Consider the following 14,787-nt stretch of genomic DNA (forward strand, 5'->3'; position numbering starts at 1 on the left):
CAGAGTGTAAGCGTATAGCGTATAAAAAACAAGCCGGCCGGCTCTCTCTTGTTTGCACTGCCCGCCCTTCCGGATTAACGTGGAAATGCGGTGACGTCAGCACGCCGCTCACCCTACGTCGTTTCGTCAAAAGTGACTTCTTCATTCCTCCTCCTCCTCTCTTTGCCGTACTAAATGATTGTGGTGGAACGAGATATACCATAAAGAGGGAGCAGATAGATTGGTGTTACCAACAGAGCCCAGTGTGGGGACCAGGAACGTAACATTTTACAAGCCCGTATGATCTCCTTAAAAAGAGATCTTGACAGCTGGTAAGCCTCCTCTAATTTGGTGGTGGATAATCTCTTTCTACTCTGGGTGCACCTGCTACATGTGTAAAGGGTGGTTTTTGAGAGTCACCGAAAATGGACTAAGATTCAGCATCCTATCCATCTTTCCTTTTCTTTGGACTGCTTATATGCCTGGAAATTATTACTTTGGCACTATTTTTGCATGTTTTTGGGATTTTTTGAAAATTAGAAAAATTATGTCACTTTATAATTTTGTTTTATAAGTTTTAGCGCAGCCATATTTTTTGATATTTAGTCTATTACCCAATGCAATTATGCAATGAAGGGCTATGGAGCCTACACTGGTCTTGATGTCAGACCTTGAACCGCTGGAGCCTAGGGTAGGAGACGCTGCCGGGACCAGTCTAGGAGCATGGAGGATTGGATAAGTGAATAGGGAAACACTACAAAATGCTCAGGTGTGAATAGAAGCTTAGTAGGGTAACTGCTTGCGTTTACGGTCTTTGTGGAAGGCACACAAGCCTGGAGGAAGTTTTGCCTGTAAATTCGATTACCCTTTTTTCTATATGGTCAGCTTACAAAAAAAAAGTGAGTAAACTCTAAAAATTCCTGTAACACCAACATAAAAATTTCAAAAGGTAATCTAGAACTCGGGTATTGATCTTTCACTCACCACATCTCTGAAGACCACAGCTCGCAACCTGTTTATATCCATGTCTTGTAGAAGTCTGTCATAGTCTCGGACGGGAGAAATTCCGCCTGTAAGTATGTCAACTGGACTCTGAAAACAAAAAAAAAATAAAAAAATAAAAAAAACCCCAGCAGTGATGTTAAATTCATTGACATGCTTTAGTAACCCCCACTATTAATACCAATATTAAGTTGAAGTTCCTCTTTTCACTCCGGTTAACAGATCTCACTGTACAAAAACGAACTGCATTAAATCATATTAGAGATAAATCAGCACCACTCTTGCAAAGCATGGACTAAAACTTTCCATATACTTAAGTGGGTGAAGAAATATTTAACATATTTTTACAGGCCTTTATATAGCGTCAACAATTTATGCAGCACTTTGCATACTGTACATTTACATCGGCCCCTATTCAAGGATCTTGCAACCTCCGATTCGTATCTCATATGCATACATACATTGGTGCAAATTTAAGCAGAAACCAGTTAAGCTACCAGTATGTCTTTGGGGTGTGGGAGGAAACCCATGCAAGCATATGGAGAGCATATGTAGCTAGCGTTCTGGCCAGGACTATCAAAATCTTATTCTTAAAGGCCAAGTTCAAAGGTATGAACAGGTTACCCCCACGTATTTGACTGTAGCATGTAACATGTTCACAACACCCCTCACCTCAAACCCCCTTCCCTGTAGTAGCATTTTCAAAACAGCATAGCTGTGCAGGGCTCTACCCACACAGCCACATCATTCATACACAGATCTGTGAATGAAATAGAAGTCTCATCTGCTACTGGGGCAGTAGGGCTTGTAGTTCCTAATGAAGGATCTGCAGGAGCCCAACTTGGCAACTGTGATCCATTGATAGCAGGTGCAATGCTTTGCTCCAGCGTAAAATTATAAATATACATTTAGTTGCAAAATCAGGCTGATGTATTTATTTTTACTAAAGGTGAACTTATACTGTAAGAAATAGTTTTTTCCCATAAACATGCATGCTCAATAGGCCCTGAGATTTTAGAGCAGACTGCTAGAACTTGCACAAAATTCTATAAATACTCATTAGGAGTAGTTCATATCATCGTGATTTGCAGTACCGCATGCATCAAAACGGGTTTTAAAGCTCACCTCTGAGCGCAAAAAAAAAAAAAAAAAAAAAAAAAAAAAAAGTTTTTCCATGCACTGCATAGGTCAACAGTTTGTTTTGTCTAGGGTTGAGGAGAAAGCTTTTGCTCACCCAATACTTCAGTCCACGGTGCTCCCCCATGGTTCAGCGGATCGTTCCTCGTCTATGGAGCCTGCTCTGTGCTCGACAACCTTAGGAACAGTCCACCATTTGAGACCACTGGAGTGTAGGGAGTGCTGGGAGGATTGGAGGATTGGAGGATTAGGTGCGTAAACCTCCTTTCTCCTCTCCCCAGACAAAAACAAGCAGTTAATCTGTGCAGTGCATGCACAGCCTCAAAGCAGGGAAAACTTTTGTTTTGCCCTAAGTTGGGCTTCAAGTGCTCCCCCTTAATGCAGGAAAAAACAGAGTTAGTTCAATTTCCTGCAATCTAGCAGGACAGCATGGGGAGAAGCTCTGCCTACCTTAAACAGGAATTTTACTGCAGCCGCAGTCTGTCATTGCTCTGTAGGGGCTTGGCAGTTGCAGCTAACCGCACACAGCTGTCAAACTCAGCCACAGGTATCAACAGATGCTTGCCACTGGGATTCGCAGCATGGCTAAACACCTGTGCAAGTGTGACATTAAAGTGCTTGTAACCTTAAAAAATTTGTCTTTTTATACAATGTTCATTTTTTCTGAAATTGTTATCCAATATCGGGTTGATTCTGCCAGTTCTCTACTTCCTGGTTGTAAATTGGCCATGCTAAGAACAGAAGCTGAAACATGCAGTTTGCAAGCTTTCTACACCCATTTACAGTTACACTCATGCCTATAGCTCCCATTGTTTGAAGCCACACCCCCTGTCCTCCTCACCTCTCTTGCTTGACAATGGTTTTGATCTGTAAAATCTATTAGTTGGCTAAGGAAAGGTAAAGTGTTGTGTCACTGGGTTATATGCTTGCTTTTAATCTCTATAGAAATAATGATCCTTGCTGGCATGCATCACTTCCAAAAGTGACGTAATGCGCTGCAGAAGACACGCCGATCCCGTGACTTACTTATATGAAAAGTAAAGAAAAACCTTTTTTTCTACTAACAATGGATTATTAAAACATTTATTTCGACAGAAAGAAATATATATTTTTAGGACTTTACAACTACTTTAAAATGTTGCAGGATCAACTTTTTATATGTCTAGTTCAGCCTAGGGGTGGGCTAGTGCCCTAAAATCGAGCACAAAATGTTCTGGTTAAAAGCCATCTTCAGAAACATGTCAGAACCCTTAACATAAGTGTTGCCAAGCACCCCCCCCCCCCCCCCCCCCCGACAGAATTCAGGGGTTCCTTTCCAGCAGCAGATATCACTATTGAAATTGACATGGCTGTGCAGGGCTTCTCCCACACAGCTGTATCATTCATTCACATAAAAAAAAAAAATGACTGAATGAACTACAAATCCCATCTTATACCAGGCAGACTGATTGGTGCTTTTCAATGGAATACAAGTGCTGTTTCTCCACACTTGCAGTTCTCGGACAATTCCTCTAACCATCCAAATTAAAGCCCATACAGAAATAGGGGCAGATAGCTGGAGGAAGAGTTTGCAGAAACCTGGCACAGCACCCGTAATCCAATGATAGTTCGTGCAGTGCTTTTCAGGTTCCTGTGAAAAGAAAAAAATTTTTTTACTTTTTTCCTGCAAAAACTTGCATTTTTTTATTTTAAAGATGAACTTGGCCTTTAAATCGCAGCAGGCTTTTACCTCACCTTGCTGCATGAAAGTGGAGTGTAATAAAGTGCTGCGCAAACTGTTGGCGCTATATAAATCCTGAATAAAGATAATCCATCCTAAAATGGTGCAAGCAGATCCCAATAGCATTTGTGTTTTGCCATTTTGGTGATTTAGACTATTTTAGTGATTTTTATAGCATAAATATGAACAAACATTTTAAGACCATGTATTGTTTTAGAAGCTAGGCCTCCCCTATTGATATGAAAATTAACTCATTGGACTGGTTCATGAACTCGGAACAGCAAATGATGTAGGCAAAAAAAGTGAAGGGGAGGGGGAAAGGGCTTTAACAAGCCATGTGGTGAGAAACAAAACAGTTTTTTGCAGGACTCAGAAGGACGGAACCATAACAATACTCCATCAGGAAGAACCAAATAAAGTAACTGTACAATATACTTTTTGCATACATTGTCTATGTTAATTTGCTGGGAAGGATAAATAAGTTTGGGCATGTGTAGATCATATGCATATTTTGATATACTTTGTATGCAGTGAATTTTTTTTTCCCCTACAGCTGCATGCGCAGTTTTTTTTCTGTTTAGTAAAAGCACACTAATACAACACAGAGGTTTCTAAGCTTCCTTGCTTATACCCCAAATAACGTAAAATATACAAAAGCAATACACCTGTATACCCTGCACAGTTTAAGCGTAGCAATGGATTAACAGGTTGGAGCTTCAGCTTACCTCTCAGCGGTTAGGCTACCAGAACCAGACCGAAACACACAGCACATTCAACCCTGCGCTTGTAAATTAGACACCAACAACAGAAGAGAGGACATCCTTGCAGGGGTACCCAACACTGTGCCTGCTCCCCAGCATGGGTAGATTAGGAGGGAGAGCCATATTAAAAACCCTAACCAACCTACCTCGGAGAAGTTTGCCAGATTAGTAGCAGCTAGCATGGCCGAATCAGACGGCACTGTGTAGCACTGCTGACCTGATGAAATCTGCTGTAAAACTCCAGGGAAGATGAAGGCACACCTACTGTTACATCCTCTACCCACTTGTGATCCCTCCATGGTGTCTATGGATACCAGCACCAGAGTATACCAAATACTAGTATTGCTGCTCATTCAGGAAGACTCACACCATGGTACCGAACTCCATCCTTGCCCTCACAGTGGAAGTATGCCACTTGGCTCAGCAGACCCCTGTCACCCCCCCTTCCCCCTAAAAAGATTCAGGGATGCCAGCGACCATGGTCCAACAATCTGCAGCCTAAATCAGGGGATTAGCTGGCCATGAGGGCTCCCCCTACCCCACATGTCCTGAAGCAACACAGTGGAGGACTTGGGGCTTGACCAAATGTGAGAAAAGGAGGGCTCCACCAGAGCCCCTGACCCCACAAGGATAGTTGCTTCTCCTCAGACTGACAAACCTTGGGAAAAACCAAGGTGGTAATAGGGAGGAAAGGGTCCAAAACTAGGGTACTAGCAACTGAGTCTCAGAAAAGCCAATAGATGCAACCTCTCCCGGTCCTCTCTCTACAATATCATTGGGGGGGGGGGGGGGGGGGGTTCGGCATATACTGGGAGGCTCCTGCAACCACCCTGAAGGCCTAAAAGGAAAATAACGCATTTTGACATTTTGATGTTCCCATTAGTCCAGAGGAAATGAACAAGTACTCTAGGTGACTTACTGATTGGGGAAGATAGGTTTCCTATTTTAGGTAGTTGGAGCCTGCCGCTCTCATATCCTGTACTGAAAGAGGATTTGGGAATACTTTTGCTCCACATCTTATTTTGTTGCAGTGCAAATCGTGTGTTGCATGCTGCAATGCTCTGGGTTTACTGCATTATGATAACCACACAACCATAATGCAACATTACCATTTGTTCTTTTTTTAGCATAAACTGATACTTTCCTTTATCTCTGCGACTTCGTGATTAGTATTGAAACCTTGCAAAGAGAAAAAGTTTGGTAAATAAATTTCAACTAAGGGCTGTTTTTTTTCAGGGAGGTTTTATTTCCTTTCTATATGCGTGTCAATTTCCTCTGGGTGCTTCAGTTACCTCACACCATCCAAATTACTATAAAAGCAAGCTGCCAATAATAGGAATGATTATAAATAGCAAGCTGCCAATTTAATGTTATTATTAGGCGACAATACTTTCGGTGTCACTATGGAACAGGTTTGCTCAACATGGGGTTTTATGGCTAAGCAAGTTTCTGTGATCAATAAATTCTGAGTGCACACAGTCCTTTTTGTATGGACCTTAATGAGAAACACACAGTACCATGCCATGCCTTGCACATAGACATTACCTTTGCAGCAGACTTTGCTGTTCCCACCAGGCCATGAATTGCCTTCTGGTTTTTCATATTTTCTCCTGTGGATTTTAATTGCAAGTGCTGCTGACACTCCAGACAATTTCTAACAGCAATAGCACAAACTAAAATGAAAAAAATAAATAATTCGGTTTACAAAAGCTTCCAAATAACTTATGAATTACAGTGCAAAGACCAGCCTTTTCTGCTACTTTTGACAACAAAATACATAAATCAGTTTATGAAAATGATGCAAGTACATTTTAATAAAATTCTTTATGGAAAATGAAAGATTTTCAGCAATCAGAAGAAATTATGGGGTGGTAAAGAGGTCAGACAGAGGCTGTTTAAAAACCCCATTAACAAAAGAATTCTGTTTATTTCGCATCTCATTTTGCCTAAAATGGTAGCGAACACAATGCAACCAGCTGTGAAGAAATGCAGCATACATATTCAATATCTCAGTTTCTGCACATTTGTGACATCTCTTAACCAATTGCCGACCGGCTCATGCCGATATACATCGGCAGAATGGCACAGCTGGGCAAGACGTATGGGTACGTGCTTCCCCAAAAGCCACCTGGGGTGCACATCATCTACACAGTGGGGGTTGCGCTGCACGTGGCCGGCGAGCGCGATCCCTGCCGTCTACACGTGAATGGGGGCACAAGAGACAGCACAGGCATTTGTGTGTGTAAACACACAAATTCCTGCTCTGTCAGGGGAGAGGACACAAATAATTTGTTCCTACTAAGACAGAACAGCGATCCGTCTGCTCCCCCAGTCAGTCCTATCTGCATACAGTTAGAACACATCCAGGGAACACACAAAGCCATAAATCCTTGCCATCGTTTGTAGACGCTAAAACTTTGGCGTAAACCAATATACGCTTATTGCGATTTTGTTAAAGTTTTTGGGGATATTATAGCAAAAAGTTAAAAACATGGTTTTCTTTTTCAAAATTGTGGCTTTTTGTTTATAGTGCAAAAAATAAAAACCCTGAGAGATGATCAAATACCACCATCAGTTAAAGTGACGCAGTGCCAAATTGTAAAAAGGGCTCTGGTCAGGAAGGGGGTAAAATCTTCAGGGGCTGAAGTGGTTAGACCTTTTGCAGCAACCAACATATAACATTATGGCAGCAGAGAAATGCTTCCAGCATGCCATTCATGGGCTGCATTTCTAAGTTCATGGACTTCTAGCAGAACATTTCAACTTCTACTTAATGCCCTTTTTGGCCATGTGAATGAGGCCTAAAACACCATCTTAAAAAAAAAAAAAAAAAAAAAAAAAACACACGATAGCGAGAGACCACTTTATGGTGCATATAACCTGTGGGCGCTGGTATGCGATGCACACACACACACAAATACTGCAGTGCGTCAATGCAAAGCATTGCAGTAGCTAATTTCCTTTTAAATTACATTGATAAATAACCATGTAGTAGCGAATTGTAACATGTTACCACACATTGTAACACACTGCGTTGCACTAAAATGTATGCCTGGAGTGGAGTTTAGGGCCAGGCAGCAAAAATAGTCAAATACACCAATAAATGTTCAAATATTTGCATGTTCTATAAGTGGTATTGCTTTGTTTCAAACAGTCGTTAAACTAAAGTAGTAGTGTCTGCAATTTTACCAAAACCTTGTCTCAGGGTTCATTTACAGTCTGTCCATTCTATTTGTCCTCTGGCATGGAAAGATGAAAGAGAGTTTTTACCCTAATGCATGTTCTGCATTAAAGTAAACATTCTGTGCCACAGGATCCTATCCTCTCCTTATACTTACCTAAACCCAATTTCGAGCCAGCATTGTGCCCTAGTGCAGCAGCTGTCTGTTATCTCTCTCGTCATAGGGCAGATTGATAGCAGGAGTCATTGGCCACTGGTTTTGAGAAAGTAGGGGGTAGGGCTGAGCTGTCTATAAAAGTAGGCAGTGCAGCTAGGGATTGAGCCTGCACAAGTGCCCCCGTATGAAGGGGCTTCCTATAGGGGCACTTGCTAAAGAGGTGAAGCCAGGAGTGCGGGGGGGGGGGGGGGGGGGACTCAGATGTGGAGGATCTGGGCTGCTCTGTGCAAAACCATTGCACAGAGCAGGCAAGTATAACATGTTTATTATTTAAAAGTAAAAAAAGGTGCTCTACAATCACTTGAAGTGCTTATGAGACCTTGGACAGGTCTGTATAGTTACTAACTGTTAATCTGCTTCCTTGTTGGTTAACCATAATAAATATCAATTGTATTTTTGACATGCAGGCAAAAATCTACAGCAGCAGAAAGTGCAGGTGGCTCTCAGTTAGCAACACTTCATAGGCATGACGTATACTGTAAGATCACTGCTAGAAATGTTTAATAAATGAATACATATGCTTTATGATGAGCTTACCTAATCGAAGGCACTGCCGTAAGATGCCCCCAGATGACATATTTTTTTCAGCTTCAATATCTGTAAAGCCCAATGAACTTGCAAAAATAAGGACATCTACAAGACTTATTGCTCTCTGAAGGAATGTTATAGCTGTTTCTATAGAAAGACCTTGGGTAGGTTCAATATTTTCCAGTTCATGCTGAAACAAAAAAATAAATCCAAAACAGCTTTTTATGGTTTTACGTGCAACAGAAATTCTAGGCTGCTCCAAGAGGAGAAAAACAAACCATATACATTTATTAACTGTATATTATGAAAAGTGTTACATTTTAAAGAACGTGTACAAAAAAAACCAAACAAATGCAACAGCCCCTAACCATCGGATTTCAGATTTCGCTGCCAGGCCCTGTGCTCCATTTTGAACACTCAGGTGGCCAGACCATTTTTGCAATTTTTCCTTTGCTTTTTTATTTTTACTTATAGATAGCTTTCAGAGTTTGTAAAATACCCCCCAAACCATATATTTTCTGAAAGCACATGATCAATAGAATAAAAAGAAGGTGCTACTGATTTTTTTTCTTAGACCCTGCGGTATTTGTGCAAATGTTTATCAAACCAAAATATTTGCAAAATATACACCAAAACCATTAATAGTAGATAAAAACACACCTAATTTTACAAAATTCCTACTAAATATAAAAGCTTAAACTGTATGGTGTTAAACAAAAAAAATTTCATTTACGTACGCAAAAATGTAAATAGCCAAATTTCTCAAAAAATCTGAAGGTTTTCCCTTTTCCTTTACAGCTTCCAGAATTTGTGAAAGACCCCAAAACCATATATTTTCTGAAAGCATTTAACCTCTAGAATAAAAAGAGGGTGCTACTGATTTTTTTAGTCCCTGTGGTATTGGCGCAAATGTTTATCAAACCAATATATTTGCAAAAAAATAAATACAATAAAATCATCATTAGCAGGTTTTCCTTTTTCACTTACAGCTTTCGGAATTTGTAAAATACCCCCCAAACCATAAATTTTCTGAAAGCACATAGCCAGTAGAATAAAAAGAAGGTACTACAGGTTTTTAAGGCAGCACGATATTTGTGCAAATGTTTATCGAATCAATAATAGTGCACATAAACACATCATAACCTACAAAATTCCTGCTAAATTGCTACTAAAGCATCCCTCACATGTGGCATACTAAAGTGCACGCCCATTGGGGAGCCAGGTTTACCTTCACAGGGATGTACAGGTGTTCCATTTACTTCCGTACAGGCAGTCCCAATTATGTCATTTGTGATGCAACGGTTGAACAGGCATAGTTTCTGTTCGCAATCTGAAATTCGTGTGGGTACATGACCCCAAACACAGACTGTGTGAGCCCAGGAATATGCATGTGGACCTACATGGCTGTAAAATTGGGAGCAACGGCTCGTTTCGTACAGGTGCTAAATCCCAAATTACATCAATGGCACACAAGCACACCTATTGGACCTGCCTGCCCGTTTTTTTAGGCAGACCCAGTCGGACCACCCATTGTTCTTTATGGAGGCTGATGTAAATTGACACACCCCCACCTGCATTCAATTAAGTCCAGTCCACTAAAAACAGAGGGATGGGAATAGCAGATAGGATCGGATGGTATCCGATTGAACTGCACAGGCGGTCCCTTTCCAGCCAACTTCCCTATAGAGAATAGTTGGCTGTGTCCACTCTGCATCAGCGGAGCAATCCTGTCATCTGCCTACTCAGCAGGGATCAGACAGATCCCCACCGCCCCCCGCTAAGAATGCAGATCTGCTTGACAGAGTATGCTCCATGTGAAAGGGGCCTTACCAGGAGCGACCGGTCCATTAGGGGTACAGGGGTGCTGCCACGCGAGTAGAGCCTAAGGCTCCAATTGGCTTCAAAAAGGTTGGGCTCGAGATGCAGAGCATTGCAACCCGAACCCAACCATTTGTGACAAGAGCGAATACTCGCCATTGTCCTCCGGCTTCTCCTGTGGAAGCTGAGGGAGGTGAGTGCGGGGGGAGACAGTCACTGTGGACAGGTGAGTGCGGGGGGTCTAGGAGCAATCGGAAGTGATCGCTGCCTGCACCCTCTCTACTACAGGGGGGAGCTTGGTAAACACGTTTATCAAGCCCCAACTTCACCCTCACTGCTCTCACCCTGCTGCACTCCCCAGCCTGACAGATCACTGAGATCAGTGCAGGGAGAAGCTGCAGGAGGGAAGGAGGGATGCCGCTCAGCATGCCCATGGATCAGGGTGCGGGGGCAGCTGGAGGAGGGGGGCACGTCTGGATCCCCCCTCCCAAAAAAGCCCCATGCAGCACTTGAAGCTGGTGGGAGTGGAAGAGGAGGGATGCCAGCTAATGATGGTAGCTGCAGGGGATGGGCGGGGGGTGAATGAGATGGGAAAGGAGAGTGGAAGGGAGGCATTTTAGATGGAAGTTAGTGGCAGGAGGTGGAGAGGCAGGGGACTGGGAAGTGGCGTCATGGGGGGGGGGGGGGGGCGGTAATTACATTAGGGGTTAATAACTGATCAGCGGGTTGCAATTCGCTGATCAAAGTTAAAGAATTGTTCAGCAGAGTATGCTGATCAATTCTGCTATAAGTTTCTGGTCATTTAAGTGGCTTGGCCACCTGCAGGCACGTCTGTAGGTTCGTACGGACCTGGCAGTAAAAGGTTTAATGCAGCTTCAAGAAGTCTCTTGTGATCAAACTAGTGGCTTATCTGAATAGCTGTATTCTTATAAGCATTCAAGAAAATAAGCAGACATTTCCTAATTTGTATATAAATGCAGCAAAATTAACATTAAGCCTAGGTTCACATTTGTGTGAACATGGACATCGCACATGATTTGCACCTAAACTGCGGGCCGATCACATGCAACGTCTGTGCATTTAATTTGCACCAAAAAAGGTGCAGGGACTTTCACCCCACACTGAAATCGGATCACATGGGTGTTCTCATCCACGTGATCCGATTCCTGTGTGAGTTTAGAGTTCGCACTGCGATCTGTGAACCGATCTTGGGGTGTCAACAATGTATTGACACCATCAGCGGTTCAGAGGGAAGTGTGAATTGCCTGTGGGAGAGATGTGATGCAGAAACCGGTGCTGTAATCGTGCTGGTTCCCGCATCACACAAGTGTGAACCTAGGCTAAAGGGTAACTTAAATTTCCCGAAAAAATAGCAAATCAATAGTTTTCCCACTTATACGATTGGCTCATTGATTTTACCAGAAGTCTACACTAAGATACAAGAAAGGCCTTATGCACAAAGAACGTTTTTAATGCTGCTGTTGGGAACATCTGGCGATTTTTTTTTCTGGCTCTAAATGCCCTTGCATAGTGAGCACTGTCTGCACCAAGCAGGCTGGATCCTGAAAGTCCTAGCACCCCAGGGAGTCTCAATAGACCTGCCTGGGAGTAGAGTAGCTCCCAAATCTGCTTCTGCATTACCTGATGGCTTAAGGGACTGAGAGACCAGCCCATTCCCGACTGCAGGATATCCCATTCCTCAGCTGCGGCAGGAAGGACAGCAGTCGCAACTCAGCCACATGGCTCAGAGGTAGTGAAGGAAGCTTAGGCCAGTACAGTAGCACTGACCCTCCATCCTGGGTGCTCATCCCCAGTAAGTGAATCCTCTCCTGACAAAGTCGCCGGCTTAAACTAAATCTCCGCTGGGGAGAAATCGATGATTTCTTTATCTCTCAGCACACTCTCTCAATCTCCTAGCAGGCCTGCTATCCCAAAGTCCTTCTGATGATATGGGACACTAAACTGTTTCATAAAAGCTTCCATTTCCTTGAAAAGGGCCTGTCCAAAACACCCATGTAGATTACAACCACCATTAAAGCTGATGAGCGTTTGGCACCCAGATTGAGAATATAGAATGCAAACTGGGCGCTACAATTTCTCAATTAGTCAAAATACCCAGAGCACTGTGGACTTGTACAATCAATTCAATCAGGGTCTGGCAAAGCTAGATCTTGAAAAGGCAGACGCGGCAACTTTAAAATTTGTGGCCTCCCTGAGTCGCTCAAGGAGGTGAAAATTGTATCACATTTCTTTCTCCAAGAGTACTGGCTCATCAATTGGAGTTACATAGGGTCCATCAAGCCCTGCAATCAGACAATGCAAATGGCCCACCCAGGGATATATAGTTGTAAACCCTCATTACTACAGGATCAAAGTGTAAGTGATGAACAAATCTAGAGAATCATCCAACTTATCCATCATGGGACATGTCACGCAAGTGTTTGCCAATAGCTCACTATTCACCATTCAGAAAGGCGGGGCTCTCAAACCCTTGCTTCTGTCACTCACCCACAAGGAGATTAAATACATGCAAGCTTTTACATACTATCTTATACTCTTTAACACAATCTATTCCATGGTTTCCTTCCCAATGGGTGAGGATCTACTGGGAAGGATGGGCATTATTTCACAAGAAGCCAATCTGAGATCCATTCCATTTGACTGTGTCCCACCTCCCAGCCTCTCTCACCAACATGACAACAATCCAAAATTAAATCACCCACGGAACTCTCATCTACCCTGAAATCTTTCATTTCAGAACTACAAACCATTTGCCGTGGTGGCCGACGGTAGTTTCAGTCTATTCATGCAGAGGAAATTTTCCCACACAGCTGTGCCGGTTTTGAATTCTGACAGTGTGTGCAAAGAGAAAATCTCCCACCTACTGAAAGGAGTGAGGGTGCAGGAGCTTGTTCCACCCTAAATACAGTGGAACATGTTCCAATGTTTTGAAAGGTGAACTTATCCCTTTAGCTAGTTCACTAATACTCTTGGTGCCTTGCGGCACAGGGTTTAAATGATCTCCACCTAAAAGGTTACCTCTTGTTACGTACATCTTACCAATGAGTTTCTATATGTTATATGATTTGATTATGGTTGAATGGCCCAGGTCAGCTACAATTATTTTGCCTCCCCGTAGTTATTGGGCCTTAGCTCATTCCATATGTCCTGTTTTTTTCTGGTGTATGTCTTTGTGTTAATAGATGGGTGGACCAATCATCAAACCTATGTCCACTCTTGGATGTTTCCTGTGTTCCTCCTGGTCTTACTGTTTCTACTCTTCAAAGCTAGAAGATAACTTCTTATGCAGCTAGCTTTTCTATCTTGAACAGCTCTGGGACGGCTGGCTTGCACAATTCTTGGATTTGAAGAGTACCTCTTACAAGCCCCCTTTTCTCCAAAGGCATTATCCAGAGTTTTACTAAAAGCCATATGCTCTGGTGGAAGATGATAGTTGTAGTTTATTTATTCACAGATTGCTGTGAATGAATTACTTATGCATGCATTTACCACATATTTGTTTAATTTATCCTGGTGCCCACTATTCAAAAATCCTCTATAAGGGCAACAGCCAAGTCAGACCACTCTTTAGTTATGATTTCTTTCTGTGGACTCATCAGTAGTGACTCAATGGGGTTGACTGAAGAGTGCGAAATTTGGTGAAACTCTGCATAGAAGCTTCCAGGTTTTATTGTCAAAGCTTAATTGAACAAGCTGAAATCAGAAGCTGATTGGCTACCATGTACAGCAGCACTAGATTTTGCATGTTCTAGTTTTAGTAAATCAAGCCCAATGAGTCACTCTTGAGCAACCCTTGTTGGCTGTGCAGAAATTAAGTATAGAATCCTTGACTAGTTCCGCACTAATATAGATGATGCCATATCTTAATTTGGGCTGCACATAAAGCGACAGTTTGTGGTAAGATTATACAGATTTCTGCTCAACTTAAACGGAAGCAAAAGGCAGACATCAGATTAGACCAGGACCTTCAGCCATCACTAAGGGTTATAAACCGAATGCTTACTTTTGTCAGAAGATGGACACCAGTAGATTGGAGCTCAATTTAGCTCAGACTACCCAAGGTTGTGTCATGGCCAGGGATACATAAAAATATTTCATAATTCTTGAAACACTCAGCTAAGGAGATGCAAGACCAGAGGAGTGGGGGGGATGGGGGGGGCCTTAATTTTGGTGGAGATTAAACATGAACAGGATTCTGCACCAGGCCCTGATGGGTTCCCGAGTTTATATTACCAGCAACTCAAGGAGGTACTGGTGCCCCAATTTGGAAAGGTTTTTTTAATGCCCTTACGAGAGGTGATGCCCTGGATCCTGCTTTAAACATGGCTTAACTCTGTGGTCCCTAAATCACAAAGAAGATCTGGATGAGGTGCACAACTATGAACCTATTTCATTGATAAATAATGACCATAACCTTTTAACA

General features: G+C 42.5%; 1 protein-coding gene across 2 annotated transcripts in view; it reads right to left on the reverse strand.

Annotated features, from left to right (window-relative positions):
• LRBA (LPS responsive beige-like anchor protein) overlaps positions 1-14,787 on the reverse strand; it is a 939,113-nt gene that overhangs the window by 751,645 nt on the left and 172,681 nt on the right. For both annotated transcript variants that reach the window (XM_077477021.1, XM_077477022.1), the window contains exons 25-27: positions 8,535-8,715; positions 6,145-6,272; positions 964-1,071 (exon numbers count right to left, since the gene is read on the reverse strand). In XM_077477021.1, coding sequence (XP_077333147.1) covers positions 964-1,071; positions 6,145-6,272; positions 8,535-8,715 — 417 coding nt within the window. The remainder of the gene's footprint in view (positions 1-963; positions 1,072-6,144; positions 6,273-8,534; positions 8,716-14,787) is intronic.

The sequence above is a fragment of the Lithobates pipiens genome, unplaced genomic scaffold, assembly GCF_037356315.1.
Source record: "Lithobates pipiens isolate NorthernLeopardFrog02 unplaced genomic scaffold, aLitPip1_a1.2 Scaffold_13, whole genome shotgun sequence".
Lineage (NCBI taxonomy): Eukaryota > Metazoa > Chordata > Amphibia > Anura > Ranidae > Lithobates > Lithobates pipiens.